At 40.4% G+C, this 17,455-nt stretch overlaps 1 protein-coding gene across 1 annotated transcript; it reads left to right on the top strand.

The window, feature by feature from the left end:
* The first annotated feature begins 7,201 nt into the window (after positions 1-7,201).
* Positions 7,202-16,771, top strand: LOC134302820 (uncharacterized). The gene is made up of 8 exons (XM_062988034.1): positions 7,202-7,228; positions 8,984-9,174; positions 10,146-10,275; positions 10,373-10,534; positions 10,627-10,697; positions 15,029-15,257; positions 15,337-15,502; positions 16,488-16,771. The coding sequence occupies exons 2-8, from the start codon at positions 9,015-9,017 to the stop codon at positions 16,647-16,649; spliced, it is 1,080 nt and encodes a 359-aa protein (XP_062844104.1). The 5' UTR covers positions 7,202-7,228; positions 8,984-9,014; the 3' UTR covers positions 16,650-16,771.
* The last annotated feature ends 684 nt before the right edge of the window (positions 16,772-17,455 follow it).

Below are 17,455 nucleotides of genomic sequence, written 5' to 3'. Positions count from 1 at the left end.
CACTTACCATATAGAAGCACTTTGTAGTTCTACAATTACTGGCTGTAGTCCATCTGTTTCTCTACATGTCTTTTTAGCCTGCTTTCACCCTGTTCTTCAATGGTCAGGACCCCCACACGACCACTAGAGAGCAGGTATTATTTGGGTGGTGGATCATTCTTAGCACTGCAGTGACACTGTTGTGCTGGTATGAGTGGATAAGACACAGCAGCGCTGCTGGGGTTTTTAAACACCTCACTGTCACTGCTGGACTGAGAATACCAAAAATATCCAGCCAACAGCGCCCCGTGGGCAGCGTCCTGTGACCACTGATGAAGGTCTAGAAGATGACCGACTCAAACAGCAGCGATAGATGAGCGATCGCCTCTGACTTTATATTTACAAGGTGGACCAACCAGGTAGGAGTGTCTAATAGAGTGGACAGTGAGTGGACACGGTATTTAAAAACTCCTACCAGCACAACACGTACTAACACACCACCACCATGTCAGTGTCACTACAGTTCTGAGAATGATCCACCACCTAAATAATACCTGCTCTGTGGGGGTCCTGATCATTGAAGAACAGGGTGAAAGCAGGTTAAAAAAAAGCATGCAGAGAAACAAATGGACTACAGTCAGTAATTGTAGAACTACAAAGTGCTTCTATATGGTAAGTGGAGCTGATAAAATGGACAGTGAGAGTAGAAACAAGGAGGTGGTTTTAATGCTCCCTGAGGTTCTCTGATGTATCTATTTTTGAAGTAGGCATTTTGTACTGTTTATAATGCAAATCTACAATTGTATTGTGTGTTATTTATTGTCTGTTCTGTTTACTGTGTATTTCTATCAGGCTGAATGCAACAGATTACTCACTAAATATGAACCAGATGACAACCTTCAAAATGTGAGAACACCACTGGCTCAAGTTTGTCATTTTTAATGGTTTTTTATTAGATGATTTGTGAAAGTATCCATTGTTAATTATTTATTAACGGCATTTTTTTATTTCACATGTTCACAGGTTTTCCCCTCGTTTGGTGAAACGCATCTCTCGATACACTGTGGAGAAACAGTGGACGTACTGGACATCCAGCACAGAAAAGACCAGATCAGACCTGTGATACAGATGTTGCCATCAGCAAGTACAGGCAAGTCTGTGTTTTCTTTACTGTCTTTCTTCCATTTATTATTAAAAGAGGTCTTTTTACACTATGCCAGTGTATCCCTGACTACAAATTAAGAGGAAACCTGAGATGACAGACCTGTTCAGCAACAGCTGATAGCTAGTCCAGACCTGAATAAGTCTTTAAGACAGACTGTATGTCATACGTCATACTTATTCTACATGTTAAAAACAAAGTATTTAGTGTTCAATGGAACACATGCCACCAGTTGGGTATTGGGTGCAGGTGCATTCAATAAACCATATTAGTGTAATGTATGGTCAATTGGCTTTCCACAATTCTGCATTTATACTGCTTAACCAACATGTAAAGCTATTTATCAAGGTTGTAGCCATGAATTGATCATTGGAGGGACCAAATCTACCAATCTATCAAGGTTCCTGCCATTCAAAAAATGGCACTTAAAAACTCCACTTACCATATAGAAGCACTTTGTAGTTCTACAATTACTGACCGTAGTCCATCTGTTTCTCTGCATGCTTTGTTAGCCCCCTTTTATGCTGTTCTTCAATGGTCAGGACCACTACAGAGCAGGTATTATTTAGGTGGTGGATCATTCCCAGCACTGCAGTGACACTGACATGGTGGTGGTGTGTTAGTGTGTGTTGTGAGGAGTTTTTAAACACCTCACTGTCACTGCTGGACTGAGAATAGTCCACCAACCAAAAATATCCAGCCAACAGCACCTCGTGGGCAGCGTCGTGTGACCGCTGATGAAGCAATAGATGAGCGATCGTCTCTGACTTTACATCTACAAGGTGGATCAACTAGGTAAGAGTGTCTAATAGAGTGGACAGTGAGTGGACACGGTATTTAAAAACTCCAGCAGCATTGCTGTGTCTTATTCACTCATACCAGCACAACACAAACTAACACACCACCACCATGTCAGTGTCACTGCGGTGCTGAGAATGATCCACCACCTAAATAATACCTGCTCTGTGGTGGTCCTGTGGTGGTCCTGACCATTGAAGAACAGGATGAAAGCAGGCTAAAAAGATATGTAGAGAAACAGATAAGACTACAGTAATTGTCAGTAATTGTGACCTCTGCTGGTAATGAGCTAGAATTACATGTTCATCACATTTACATCAGCAGAACATCCATGCTCATTAAAGTTAATGTGAACTGATAAGTGAGAAGTGAGAAGATCTCTTGGGTGTGTCTGTGGTCCTCTGTGTAGGTTTGGACAAGGAGACGAGAGACACTAAACAGCAGGATCTGACTGAAGGACAGAGACTTACCACCGAGCTTAAAGACATCATTAATCAGTTTGTAATGAAGGTAAACTAGAGGGAATAATAAACTAAATTATAAAACTAAAAATAAATTTAGTAGTAAAACAGATTTAAATTTTATTTTGTTAATTTCTCTGTGCCCATATAAATAAGGCTGGTTTGACTACACCTATTAAAGGGTACACAAAGAAAACCCAAACTGTAACCTTATGCTTATGCTGAATAGTCAGATGTAATCCAAGTACCACTAAAAAAACAAACTGTTCTGCCATGACTTAAAAACTGCTGGAACGTGGGGGCCACTGTCCACAGTCGAACAAGCTTTGCATCACCATGAGCTTATAAGGGGCCATGCAAGAAAGATGCTCCTGCTCCAAATTCACCTTGACTGGTTTGTTGTAGAGACTTTTTTTAAGACCATGGTGGGAGAAAATCAAAGCACCCGGAGGAAACCCAAGCATACACAGGGACAACACAGAAAGGACCCTGGTTGTCCAGCTTGGGAATCAAACCCAGGTCCTTCTTGCTGTAATGCCACCATCTCTAAATGATATTTACATATAATTGTGATGAATGTAATATAAGCAATTGGGGGTGGGATCTTTACGTAAGAGCCCAACAGTGGCAATGTGGCAGATGTGGGGCTTGAACCAGTGACCTTCGAATTACTAGTCAATTACCTTAACTGTTGAGCTACCACTGCTAATAGAGCAGAGTAGTACCAAATCCCACTACCATACCATATAGTTACCATAAGATGCTTTACAGTTAAGTCTGAAGTTTTGGTGCAGTGTCTTAGTTAATAATAATAATGATAATAATAATAATAATAATAATAATAATAATAATAATTGTTATTATTATTATAATTTATTTATAATAATACTAATAATAATATAATAATCATAACAATATAATTATAATAATGTAATTAAAATAATAATATATAATAATAATAATAATATGATAATTATAATAATAATAATAATGTAATTAAAATAATAATATATAATAATAATAATAATAATAATATATAATATAATAATAATGTAATTAAAATAATAATATATAATAATAAAAATGTAATTATAATAATAATATATAATAGTTATTATTATAACTTAATAATAATAATAATATAATAATACTAGTAATGTAATTAAAACAATAATATATAATAACAATAATATAATTATAATAATAATAATAATATATCGAACCCAGGTACTTCTTGCTGTCATGCTACCATCTGTAAATTACATTTACACTCATTTAGAACAACTAAAATATAGATCAGTTGATTCAAATAGGTTGTATGAATAGAAATGCTACATTTAAATTAAATATATTTATTTAATAATTACATACAAACAACTTATTAAGTAAATAAAACACAAATATTTGATGCTAGTAATAAAAGCTTTAAACTGTTCATAAAGATCAAATTAAAACTCATCTTTTTTGTCTATCTTTGTAGGTGGACGAATTCAAAAAGTGCATCAACGACACATCATTGACCGTAGAAGAGCAGCAATTGGTACAATCAACTTTTTATTCACATACACTATATGGCTGAAAGTATGTAGACCCCTGACTATTAGTTGGACGTGCCATTCTAAAACCATTGGTACTGATATGGAATTAGCCCTGTTTGTGAAAAACCTTCCCAAATAAAGGGAGACTGTTATAGCCACAAACACATAGAGTGCTCATTTAGTAAAAAAGCATGTGTAAGTTCAGGTTCTGATGTTGGACATTTTTTTTGGACCCTTTTGCAAAAATGGCTGAAACAATAATTAGAGGGTGTGTCCACATACTTTTTGCCATATCAACATAAACTAAGACTAATAAACGAATCTTTAGAATTCTTATTTTAATTGGTTCAAGTGTGGTGCTGCTGGTGATGGTGTTTGGTTCATGTACAAAGTCCATGTGCAAGTGTTCTGGGAATAATTTGGTAGAGGCCATTAGAAGATGCTCAAATTATGTTCTGTGGGTCTGTAAACAGATGTTTAAGAGCATGATGGAAGCTCAGGATCAGCTGGAACGGAACTACATGAGGAAGAAAGAGGAGCACAGAACACTGGAGATGCAGCGTTACATGGGTCTCGACAAGAATGCCGGAGAGTTCGATCCTGACAGGTAAAAAGTAACACATTTCAGAATTTAGCAGCTTAATTCAACGTTTATAATGTTTGTAATATAAATGCTGAACACAATGGTTCCTTGAACACATCATTCACAGTCCTGGCTAAAATAAATATGAATCCTAATCTTTTAAAACCATATTGTTGGTCATTTTTGGTGTCTAATAAGCCCTAGACCAGCTTTATTAATTTACAGCATTTAGCAGACTCGGTCATCTTATATATACAGTATATATGTATAAGGGGTATATGTATGCATTTTGCCACCATCAGCACTGTGTACGGAGAGATACACCCTGATCAGCGCACTCTTTTCCCCGCCTTTGTGCAGGCGGCATCAACCAGCCAGCAGAGGTCATAGTTGCATCAGTTATGAGAGAGTCCCTATCCAGCTTAATGCCCCACCTCTATATGAACAACGGGCCAATTGTTGTTCATGTGACCGTACAGCCCAGCCAGCTTTTGTGTTCTAGCGTGTTTTTACCGCTGAGCCACCATTGTTTTATTGAACTTGTTCATCTCCTGACCAGTTAGGGCCGAAGAACCTTCAAGACTACAAATGAAAGGATGTCCAAACTTTTGCACATGCCAAAATTATGTCAATTCTTCTGTGTGTGGATGTATCAAAGACAGGTTGAAGGGGAAATATTCCGACTAGGAATGCACCTAGAGGACATAAAGGAACAGATAGACAGAAACGCTTGCTGTGAGCTCACAGCTCCAATATCCACCAACCATACTCCACTGCATGAAGATGTCATCCAAGCTTCCTCTGTTCACTCAACATTGCATAAGGTGAGACACGAGCTGCACACGCCCTTACCTGTCGAATCTTAAGAGCAGATCTTACATAAACACTTTACAGAAGCGAAGAATATAACTGATAAAAGGGCCACTTTTCAAAGCATTAGTCATTACATAACACTCATGATTCGAATGATAGAATAAATGGAAGCTACACAGCACAGCCTACCCTGATGACTGAATGTAAACCTAGAACATCCAGTGGTGCGAGGCACTGTCTCGAAGACAAAAAGTCCATGTTTTGAACCCCCCCCCCCCTGCATTCACAGAATAGGTTGGGATTGACAAAGTTTCGTTCTGTCCAACCTCTTGTAGTGTTTTTAGCTACTTTAGACTTTACCTTAGACATTTTGACTAACCGATTGCTAACTGAATTGCCATAGGATTGCTAGGAGCGAATCATAGGTCAGATCAACAAGTAAACGTGAGGCACTTGAACACTACCCAAATATAAATGTTAACTTGCTAAACACAAAACATACATTTTGAATTTCACGGCAAATTGTACATTACACGGGAAACGCTCATTCCACGGTTCATGACACGATTTTCACAGCCGGGGGGTTAGGTAGGGTCTTGTATATAAAGTAACTGTTTACTTATCAGCTATCTATAAGGCAGCATTTGAAAGCAACCCAGCCCTCTCTTACCAAAAGAGGATTTGTGTCAGTGAACACCTCAGTTCCTGGGCTCTAAAAACCAAGACCAAGTCCGAACTCTTGCCGTTCTAATGGACTCAGATCTCAAATTCACCGGCCATATCAAAACCATCACCAAAACAGCCTTCTATCATCTTAAAAATATATCCAGAATCAAGGGTCTGGTGTCCCAACAAGATCTAGAGAAGCTCATCCATGCTTTTATTTCCAGTAGGGTGGACTACTGTAATGGTCTCTTAATTGGACTTCCCAAAAAGACCATTAAACAGATACAGCTCATTCAGAACGCTGCTGCTAGAGTTTTAACCAAGACGAAGAGAACAGAGCACATCACTCCAGTTCTAAAATCTCTACACTGGCTTCCAGTTAGTTACAGAATAGAGTATGAAGTGCTGCTACTGATCTATAAATCACTGAACGGATTCGGCCCAGAAGATATCTCAGATATATGACTAACCTACTCAATTTACACTTACCTTATAAACAAAGCAGTTAAATAACATTGTTTCTTGTGGTCACGATCTCTTTTTTTTTATTAAATTTTTTTTTTTTATATATATATATTTTTCCCCTTTTTCTCCCCCTTTAGCGCATCCAATTGTCCAATTTGCATCGCGCTTCCTCTCTGTCTATGCCGAACCCTGCCCTGACAGAGGAGATCGAAGCTAACCAACATCCCCTCCGAAACACTGGCAGCAGCCGGATGCATTTTTGCCACCCACACTGATGAGTTTGGCGCCACCTAGCGTTGCATGCGGAGAGACACACCCTAAGGGCACCCTCCCCCATCTCTTGTGTAGGCGCCTCTTAATCAGCCGGCAGAGGTCGTAATCGCATTCTGACAGAGAGAGACCCACCCCCTCCGGTCTCCAATCCCACCCCCCACCTGAACAACAGGCCAATCGTTGTTCATATAGCCGCCCAGCGTTCGACCGGCTGAAGGCAGAGCTGGATTCGAAATGACGCACTTTCGAAATCCAGCTCTGGTTGCAGCGCATGTTTTTACCGCTGCACCACCTGAGCGGCTGTCACGATCTCTTTTTTATGGACTTTGTTATTTTACAGTGAGAATACAGTGTAACTCTACAGTGTAGTTGTTATTTTACAGGAATCACTCTTTGACGTTTCAAGTAGGGATGATGAAGAAAAGCATGTTAACGCCAGAGCTGCAGACTCATCTCTTAGCGTCCCCAGTGAAACCAGTATCAGGTCACGGTATGTGCCTTTTGTTTACACCAGGCATACCAACTGCTCTGTACATTTAAATATACACTGATCAGCCGTAACATTAAAACCACCTCCTTGTTTCTACACTCACTGTCCATTTTATCAGCTCCACTTACTACATAGAAGCACTTTGTAGTTCTACAATTACTGACTGTAGTCCATCTGTTGCTCTGCATGCTTTGTTAGCCCCCTTTCATGCTGTTCTTCAATGGTTAGGACTCTCCCAGGACCACTACAGAGCAGGTATTATTTAGGTGGTGGATCATTCTCAGCACTGCAGCGACACTGACATGGTGGTGGTGTGTTAGTGTGTGTTGTGCTGGTATGAGTGGATCAGACATCATGAGTGGAGTTTTTAAACACCTCACTGTCCCTTCTGGACTGAGAATAGTCCACCAACCAAAAATATCCAGCCAACAGCGCCCCATTGGCAGAGTCCTGTGACCACTGATGAAGGCCTCAAAGATGACCAACTCAAACAGCAGCAATAGATGAGCAATCGTCTCTGACTTTACATCTACAAGGTGGACCAACTAGGTAGGAGTGAGTGTCTAATAGAGTGGACAGTGAGTGGACACAGTATTTAAAAACTCCAGCGGCGCTGCTGTGTCTGATCCACTCATACCAGCACAACACACACTAACACACCACCACCATGTCAGTGTCACTGCAGTGCTGAGAATGATCCACCACCTAAATAATACCTGCTCTGTGGGGGTCCTGTGGGGGTCCTGACCATTGAGGAGCAGGGGTGAAAGCAGACTAAAAAAAGACTAATAAAATGGACAGTGAGTGTAGAAACAAGGAGGTGGTTTTAATGTTATGGCTGATCGGTGTATCTGCGATAGGATTAGGGGAGTCCAAAAAGGCTGTTTCAAAAGCTTTGTGTGTTTTAGGTCATAGTCCTGCTGGAGCATATTTGATTGTATGCAGCTGTTAGCAGTGGGTTTGGCTATAACTTCAAAACACAATAATTAGAAGTGGTGGTCCAAATCATGATTCCATTCCCATGATGTCCATGAGAATGGAGGTTGTAATTTGAGAGAGTGTGTGTGTGTGTGTGTGTGTGTGTGTGTGTGTGTGTGTGTGTGTGTGTGTGTGTGTGTGTGTGTGTGTGTGTGTGTGTGTGTGTGTGTGTGTGTGTGTGTGTGTGTGTGTGTGTGTGTGTAAGGCTGATCAGTTGCAGATCAGTTTCTCAATGGAAACATTCAACTCTCATTTCTATTGGTCTATTCTGACATCTTAAACCACATGTCCTGCATTGCCAGGGAGGACGAGGAGGGCAGTGTTAGCATGCCAGAGGAGGAATATGACAATGAGGACATCCTGGAACAGTTCCTGTGACCTTCATCAGTGGTCACAGGACACTGCCCATGGGGCGCTGTTGGCTGGATATTTGTGGTTGGTGGACTATTCTCGGTCCAGCAGGTACAGTGAGGTGTTTAAAAACTCCATCAGCATTGATGGCTGTCATGCCGGAAAAGCCTCTCAACCAGTATCAGCACCCTAAACCCTAACTGATATTCATTGCTCAATACACAGACAAGAAAAGTAACTAGTAATCAGTAGATTGATGGTTCAAGCCCCACTGGCAGGTTACTATTGTTGGGCCCTTGAGCATGACCCTTAAGCCTGTAAGTGTCGGCTAAATGTAAGTGTAAGTAAACTTCTGACCTTACATGAAGCCAAAATGTCTAAATAATGATTTATTATTAATGATTGTTTTTCTCTTTATCTATCAAGGTCTAACGCCGATAGCATATCAAGCACAAGCATGACGGACAGTGTACCGTCCATTTCCAACATGCGCACTGCTGTCTATATTGCAACTTGTGCAGAGCCGGATCAATTCTCATGCGACGTCCAAAACGTGAAATGGAAATACACTACCCATAATACACCAGTCCACATGCACATGATGGAAAATGTACCAGGTATACACACACAGACACACACAGACACACACAGACACACACAGACACACACAGACACACACAGACACACACAGACACACACACACACACAGTATTTGGACAGTATTGGGACACACCTTCTAGGTGTAATAAATCAATTGTATTAAGGATATTAGCAGCTCAGGTGGTGCAGCTGTAAAACACACAAGCACACCAGAGCTGGGATTTTGAATACATCATATCGAATCTCAGCTCTGCCATCCGGCTGGGCTGGGCGGCTATATGAACAACGTTTGGCTGTTGTTCATCCAGGTAGGGAGCCGGATAGGGACCTCATAACCTCTTCTGGCTGATTGATGGCGTCTGCACAGAGTAGAGGAATGATGCGATCAGGGTGTGGCTCTCCGTGCACAAGGCTGATCCGCATATGAACTCGCCTAATGCAGGTGAAAAGATGCAGTCAGGTACTGCGCATGTGTCAGAGGGGACGTGTGTCAGTTCGCTCTCCTCAATCGGAGGCGGGGGTCAGCACCGGTAGAGAGGAAATCTGGAGAAAAAGGAAGAAAATGCATTAAAAAAAATAAAAATAAATAAAGGATATTATATGCTTCCAACTTTGCAGCAACAGTTTAGGGAAGGCCAGTTCCAGTTCCAGCATGACTGTTCTCCTGTGCACAAAGCAAACTCGAGTGCGAGTTTAAAGAAACTCTAGTGGCCTGCACAGAACCCTAAACAGCTTTGGAATGAACTGGAACATCAATCGAGGCTTTCTTGACCAACATCAGTGCCCAGCCATACAAATGCTCTTTTGACTGAATAGGCACAAATTCCCACAGGCATACTTCAGTCTGTAAAGCCTTCTCAGAAAAGTGGCTGTTGTTATAGCTGAAAGATCACATACAGGTCACTCTAATGTCCAAAAAGCATCAGGCATCAGGTGTCCAAATACTTTTGGCCATAATATGTAAATTCTTCTTCATTCTTTTCTGTAGATGGTGCCATGCTTCCTGTTGCTGGGCTGCATGAAGCAGGCCACGAGGAGCGGTCACGTTCATTGCTAATACAAAGGCATCCAGCAAGCATACAAACGAAAGACAGACACCCCAACTGCACTTGTTCTAAGTATGTACACATCTATTAGTCGTGTCTTTAATGTATTCTTAAGCTACATTGCTTTGAATATAAGACATTTATCATTGGCATTTGTCATTGTGTGTAGCAGTGAAGCTATCCGCGCACTGCAGTATGAAGTCTCCCAACTGAAGAGGCTGCTGGAAGAGAGTCTGCGTCCTCTGGCTCACCTGGCCAATTTAAACACACGTGAGAGGAGAGTCTGTGCCAGGCCATCTTCCAGCCGCCAGAACCGATCATCTTCTAGCAGGTAACACCACACACACACAGGCAGATGGAGTTTTCTTACTTTCTTATTATTTTTTGTCATTTTTTGCTTATATATTTATATTTACAAAGCAGATGTTTGAATATGGACTTTCAGAAAGTGGAAGACTGGATTTCGACAGATGTTGAGTCCAGTAGGAGCAAAGGTAACAGCCAGCTACTGCACAGCTAAGCAAAAAATAATCATTTAAAACTACTTTACCCCATTGAGACTCAAATGGTTGAATCTGTTCACACTGTAATGTGTACAGTCTACAGAACCATTTCTCATATCCTGAAATACTCTTTTTACTGGTGTGTCATGTATTATCCTATAAGGGAGCTGTGGGTTTGTGTGTGCTTGGCAACCCAGAGATCAGATTACTGTCCAATGTGTGCATGTAAACAGTGGCGCCCCCAGTAAGTTTTCATAGGGGTGGCCAGATGGGGCCACTGAAAATCTTGGGGTGGCACACCAAAACGAAAAGCTTTCAAGAATTTCATGAAGTCTATTACTGTAGTATATAGATATTTGATAACTAATTATCTGATGTGCATAGACTAATACGGTGCAATTAACATTTTACTGTACAACAACAATCCTGTTTTATTGTACAGTATAATGTGTGTGTGTGTGTGTGTGTGTGTGTGTATATATATATATATATATATATATATATATATATATGTGTGTGTGTGTATATATATATATATGTGTGTGTGTGTATATAAAAAACAATAAATCACGTAATATATATTATGGCAAGCCAAACAGGAAATATATAGCAAACACTGATATATATGGAATGAAACTCAATATATATGGAATAATAACTGATATACATATATATATATATACAGTGTATCACAAAAGTGAGTACACCCCTCACATTTCTGCAAATATTTTATTATATCTTTTCATGGGACGACACTATAGACATGAAACTTGGATATAACTTAGAGTAGTCAGTGTACAACTTGTATAGCAGTGTAGATTTACTGTCTTCTGAAAATAACTCAACACACAGCCATTAATGTCTAAATGGCTGGCAACATAAGTGAGTACACCCCACAGTGAACATGTCCAAATTGTGCCTAAAGTGTCAATATTTTGTGTGACCACCATTATTATCACTGCCTTAACCCTCCTGGGCATGGAATTCACCAGAGCTGCACTGGTTGCTACTGGAATCCTCTTCCACTCCTCCATGATGACATCACGGAGCTGGTGGATGTTAGACACCTTAAACTCCTCCACCTTCCACTTGAGGATGCGCCACAGGTGCTCAATTGGGTTTAGTCCATCACCTTTACCTTCAGCTTCCTCAGCAAGGCAGTTGTCATCTTGGAGGTTGTGTTTGGGGTCGTTATCCTGTTGGAAAACTGCCATGAGGCCCAGTTTTCGAAGGGAGGGGATCATGCTCTGTTTCAGAATGTCACAGTACATGTTGGAATTCATGTTTCCCTCAATGAACTGCAGCTCCCCAGTGCCAGCAACACTCATGCAGCCCAAGACCATGATGCTACCACCACCATGCTTGACTGTAGGCAAGATACAGTTGTCTTGGTACTTCTCACCAGGGCGCCGCCACACATGCTGGACACCATCTGAGCCAAACAAGTTTATCTTGGTCTCGTCAGACCACAGGGCATTCCTGTAATCCATGTTCTTGGACTGCTTGTTTTCAGCAAACTGTTTGCGGGCTTTCTTGTGCGTCAGCTTCCTTCTGGGATGACGACCATGCAGACCGAGTTGATGCAGTGTGCGGCGTATGGTCTGAGCACTGACAGGCTGACCTTCCACGTCTTCAACCTCTGCAGCAATGCTGGCAGCACTCATGTGTCTATTTTTTAAAGCCAACCTCTAGATATGTCGCCGAACACGTGGACTCAACTTCTTTGGTCGACCCTGGCGAAGCCTGTTCCGAGTGGAACCTGTCCTGGAAAACCGCTGTATGACCTTGGCCACCATGCTGTAGCTCAGTTTCAGGGTGTTAGCAATCTTCTTATAGCCCAGGCCATCTTTGTGGAGAGCAACAATTCTATTTCTCACATCCTCAGAGAGTTCTTTGCCATGAGGTGCCATGTTGAATATCCAGTGGCCAGTATGAGAGAATTGTACCCAAAACACCAAATTTAACAGCCCTGCTCCCCATTTACACCTGGGACCTTGACACATGACACCAGGGAGGGACAACGACACATTTGGGCACAATTTGGACATGTTCACTGTGGGGTGTACTCACTTATGTTGCCAGCCATTTAGACATTAATGGCTGTGTGTTGAGTTATTTTCAGAAGACAGTAAATCTACGCTGCTATACAAGCTGTACACTGACTACTCTAAGTTATATCCAAGTTTCATGTCTATAGTGTTGTCCCATGAAAAGATATAATGAAATATTTGCAGAAATGTGAGGGGTGTACTCACTTTCGTGATACACTGTACATATTTATATACATCAGCTTATATAGAATTTAAATATTTCATATTTATCTGCGGTGGCATAGCAAAATGTCATTATGTGTTGGTAATGACGTGTTGCGGTAATGACAATTTTTACTTTTTTTAAGAAAATAAACTAGCTACGCCATGGATTTGCTAAAGCTAGTCAACAGCTAGTACAAGATGCACTTTAAATACATATAAATAATGTGTAAATTTATTTTGTTTTTGGTAAAGTACTGAAATACTAATGTAAATGGTAATGACGCTGAATAAATATACTCTATGATCAGGAGGAATACATGATTAAATTACTCACATTTCCAGACATTAAAATGTCAATCTTCTCTCATGGCTGGCATGTGCTTCCTTGCCAGTCTTTGTTTCCATGGTTACAACATAAACAAGTGTTACCTTGAAATGATTCCCTACAGAAACCATACACTGTTGCGGTAATGATGATAATGCTGGGGACAGTAATATATTGCTCAAAAACATGCATAGGTTGTACAAATATGAAAAAAAAAATTACATTTTGTTTCTTTTTAAGTTAATTATAAAACTCATATTGTGATTTTTATAATGAATTGATCACTTTTTAGCATTTTATTAGAGCAGAGAAGTTTTAAAGTCTGGGTTGGAGACAAGGCCAAAGTAGCAAAATATTGATGTTTAAATCATCATAAAAAATGGAAATCATAATTATTTTGGTATGTATTTTTTTTAGTGATGCAATGAATGATTTTTTTAATACCTAAAATATTTGTTTTGTAATAAAGTATTTTTAACACAAATTTATAACTTAGGGACGTAAAAATTCCCCCAATTGAAGAATCACCCATACAGTATATGGCAAGCCAAACAGGAAATATATAGCAAACACTGATATATATGGAATGAAACTCAACATATATGGAATAATAACTCGATATTATATTTATTGAATTTATTTATATTTATTTATATTTAATGAAACTCGATATATATAAAATGAAACTTGATAAAATAATGACCTTAATAATATAATAACCCGTATGTGCTTTAAATGTAATTCTCCCTACATACAAAAGCACCGATATTCACGTTATTTTGTGTAACTATTTATATCATTTCTGCAAAGTTCATATTTGTCGTTTTCTTTTTCACACTGACCTGTCGTTGCTATGGTGATGTAACCTTCTTCCCAATCCACCAATCAGCTGTTTGATTGTGTCCATTAAGAAACAGCCAATCAGAACTCAGGAGGCGGGACTTGTTAAACGTTCTAAAAGCTTATAAGGCTTAATTGCAGCGTTCGGTTCGGTTCTCCCCGGTGGCTCAGTTGGATAAGTCGCATCGCTTGAAGCAGAGAAGGCGCAATGCGTCCTGGGTTCGAATCCCGGCGCGCACCAAAGGTTCCGGGGACATCTGTGCTAGAGTAGCCGATATTAGTCCCTCCCTAACGGGGAGAAGCTGCAGAGTTAATAGTGGAAATCTCGACGGTGGCCGGAGGTGCTGACCTGAGCTTCATGTTCACCGCACCGACTGATTCACCGCTGAGAACCTTTTATATTCATCATGATCTTTTATTTTCAGACCATGTTCTCTCACTTTATATTTAAATCATATTTATTATGTTGTATTTTTCCTAATGTAGTTTTTTGTTGTAAACTTAGGAAAACAGCTTTTTATTCATGTTAAGAGTTAAAGGATTTTTTTTTACAGCACTATGAATATGTGTACATGTATTTTAATAACAATATTCAGTCTCTAGTTCAGGAGGCAGGTTTATTCGCTCCTGATTGGCTGATGTGAAAAATGAAGTGAATTGTTTTGGTATAACACCCCCCAGACTGCACCCTATAAAAAAAAGTACTTAAGCAATGCACAGCAATGTCTAGCCAGGGTTGGGAAGAAAAATCAATCTGTTGGTTGACCTTACACTTCAAAATGCCACTCTCTGTTTCTAAATATGGGGCTTAAGAATCAAAAATGTGTTTATGTATGTTTTTATTTAATTATGTGTTTCCATTAAGCTGTTATGTATTCTTTTCTATGACACATTTGTTACAGCCTCCCTAGAGAACCTGTCTGTGGATACATATCAGTCTAGAGGCGGTTACAGCCATCGAAGGTCCAGTAACGCCGATGTTAGGCCTGCTAGTCGTCATAGTGAGGCTAGCAGAGCCATTACTGGGCCCATCATGCATGGCAACAGTACCAATCTAGGTCTCACCTTTCACAGAAACCCAGCTGGCACAAACACAGAATATATCAGATCCTGCTTCAGTCTGCCTTCTGGGTAATCCGAATCATTTGATCAATAAATTACTTCATTTGTTTATCAATGCAAAAAAAAAAAAAAAAACCCTTATGTTCAGTTTTAAGGTGAAGGATCGTCAGTCAGAGCCAGAGGGGACGAGGAGACGTTCTACCCAGTCTGACTCGGCACTACTGCAAAGTGATGTTTATTCTGACTGCGCAGCAACTCTACCCATCTCACCCCACAGGAGCAGGCAGAGGACACAAAGACACAGAGCCAGCAAGGTGACCAGATATTGCAGATTCACTTCATATTTGCCATCAATCTTTAATAACAGTCAGAGTTAGCTTACGTTTTACTATAGTAAGAATTAAGCTTATACACTGATCAACCATAACATTAAAAACCACCTCCTTGTTTCTACACTCACTGTCCATTTTATCAGCTCTACTTACCATATAGAAGCACTTCTAGTTCTACAATTACTGACTGTAGTCCATCTGTTTCTCTGCATGCTTTGTTAGCCCCCTTTCATGCTGTTCTTCAATGGTCAGGACTCTCCCAGGACCACTACAGAGCAGGTATTATTTAGGTGGTGGATCATTCTCAGCACTGCACTGACACTGACATGGTGCTGGTGTGTTAGTGTGTGTTGTGCTGGTATGAGTGGATCAGATCCACTCACTGTCCACTCTATTAGACACTCCTACCTAGTTGGTCCACCTTGTAGATATAAAGTCGGAGACGATCGCTCATCTATTGCTGCTGTTTGAGTCGGTCATCTGCTAGACCTTCATCAGTGGTCACAGGATGCTGCCCACGGGGCGCTGTCAACTGGATATTTTTGGTTGGTGGACGATTCTCAGTCCAGCAGTAACAGTGATCTGTTTAAAAAGTCCATCAGCGCTGCTGTGTCTGATCCACTCATACCAGCACAACACACACTAACACACCACCACCATGTCTGTGTCACTGCAGTGCTGTGAATGATCCACCACCCGAATAATACTTACTATGTAGTGGTCCTGTGGGGGTCCTGACCATTGAAGAACAGCATGAAAGGGGGCTAACAAAGCATGCAGAGAAACAGATGGACTACAGTTAGTAATTGTAGAACTACAAAGTGCTCCTATATGGAAAGTGGAGCTGATAATTTGGACAGTGAGTGTAGAAACAAGGGGGTGGTTTTTATGTTATGGCTCTGTATATCTGATGTGTAGTTACCAAAAGTTTATGGACACCTTGATATTTTGTGCATTTTGGGTTTAGGAGGAGGCTATAAACAGTACTCTGGATAAAGCTCTGGAAGCAGTTTCACTAATGAAACAGACGACCGATCGCATGGCTAAGACACTCTCGGAAGATCTGACCAAGGCTCGGATCTACAGGAAGCTTCACAGCCAACATCTCAGTGAAAGAAAAAAGACTTAACACATTTTCTTGTTTTATCCTCCCTATTTTACCTTGTTATTTAAAAAAAACAACCTTAATACAAGCTTAATTTGTTGTAACAAATGTATTTATAGTATTGGATTTTATATAAAGGTGGAATATTTACATCATTTTGGATTAAATTATCTAACTAGACATACAAATTGTTGTGAGCTTACTCTGTTTATTCAGTATTGGACTTTCTTTGTGTGTCTTTTGACTTCGTCCCATATATCCAGTATCCAATAAGTCCAGTTTCAGGTTGGATCATTGAAATTACAATTACTGACTGTAGTCCATCTGTCTGCTTTCACCATGTTCTTCAATGGTCAGGACCACCACAGAGCAGGTATTATTCAGGTGGTGGATCATTCTCAGCACTGCAGTGACACTGACATGGTGGTGGTGTGTTAGTGTGTGTTGTGCTGGTATGAGTGGATCAGACACAGCAGCACTGCTGGAGTTTTTAAATACCGTGTCCACTCACTGTCCACTCTATTAGACACTCCTACCCAGTTGGTCCACCTTGTAGATGTAAAGTCAGAGACGATCGCTCATCTATTGCTGCTGTTTGAGTTGGTCATGTTTGAGACCTTCATCAGTGGTCACAGGACGCTGCCCACGAGGCGCTGTTGGCTGGATATTTTTGGTTGGTGGACTATTCTCAGTCCAGTAGTAACAGTGAGGTGTATAAAAACTTATCCACTCGTATCAGCACCATGTCAGTGTCACTGCAGTGCTGATAACGATCCACCACCTAAATAATACCTGCTCTGGGGTGGTCCTGACCATAGAAGAACAGTTGG

Source organism: Trichomycterus rosablanca, chromosome 25 (assembly GCF_030014385.1).
Source record: "Trichomycterus rosablanca isolate fTriRos1 chromosome 25, fTriRos1.hap1, whole genome shotgun sequence".
NCBI lineage: Eukaryota > Metazoa > Chordata > Actinopteri > Siluriformes > Trichomycteridae > Trichomycterus > Trichomycterus rosablanca.
This window is presented reverse-complemented; position numbering and strand designations above follow the sequence as displayed.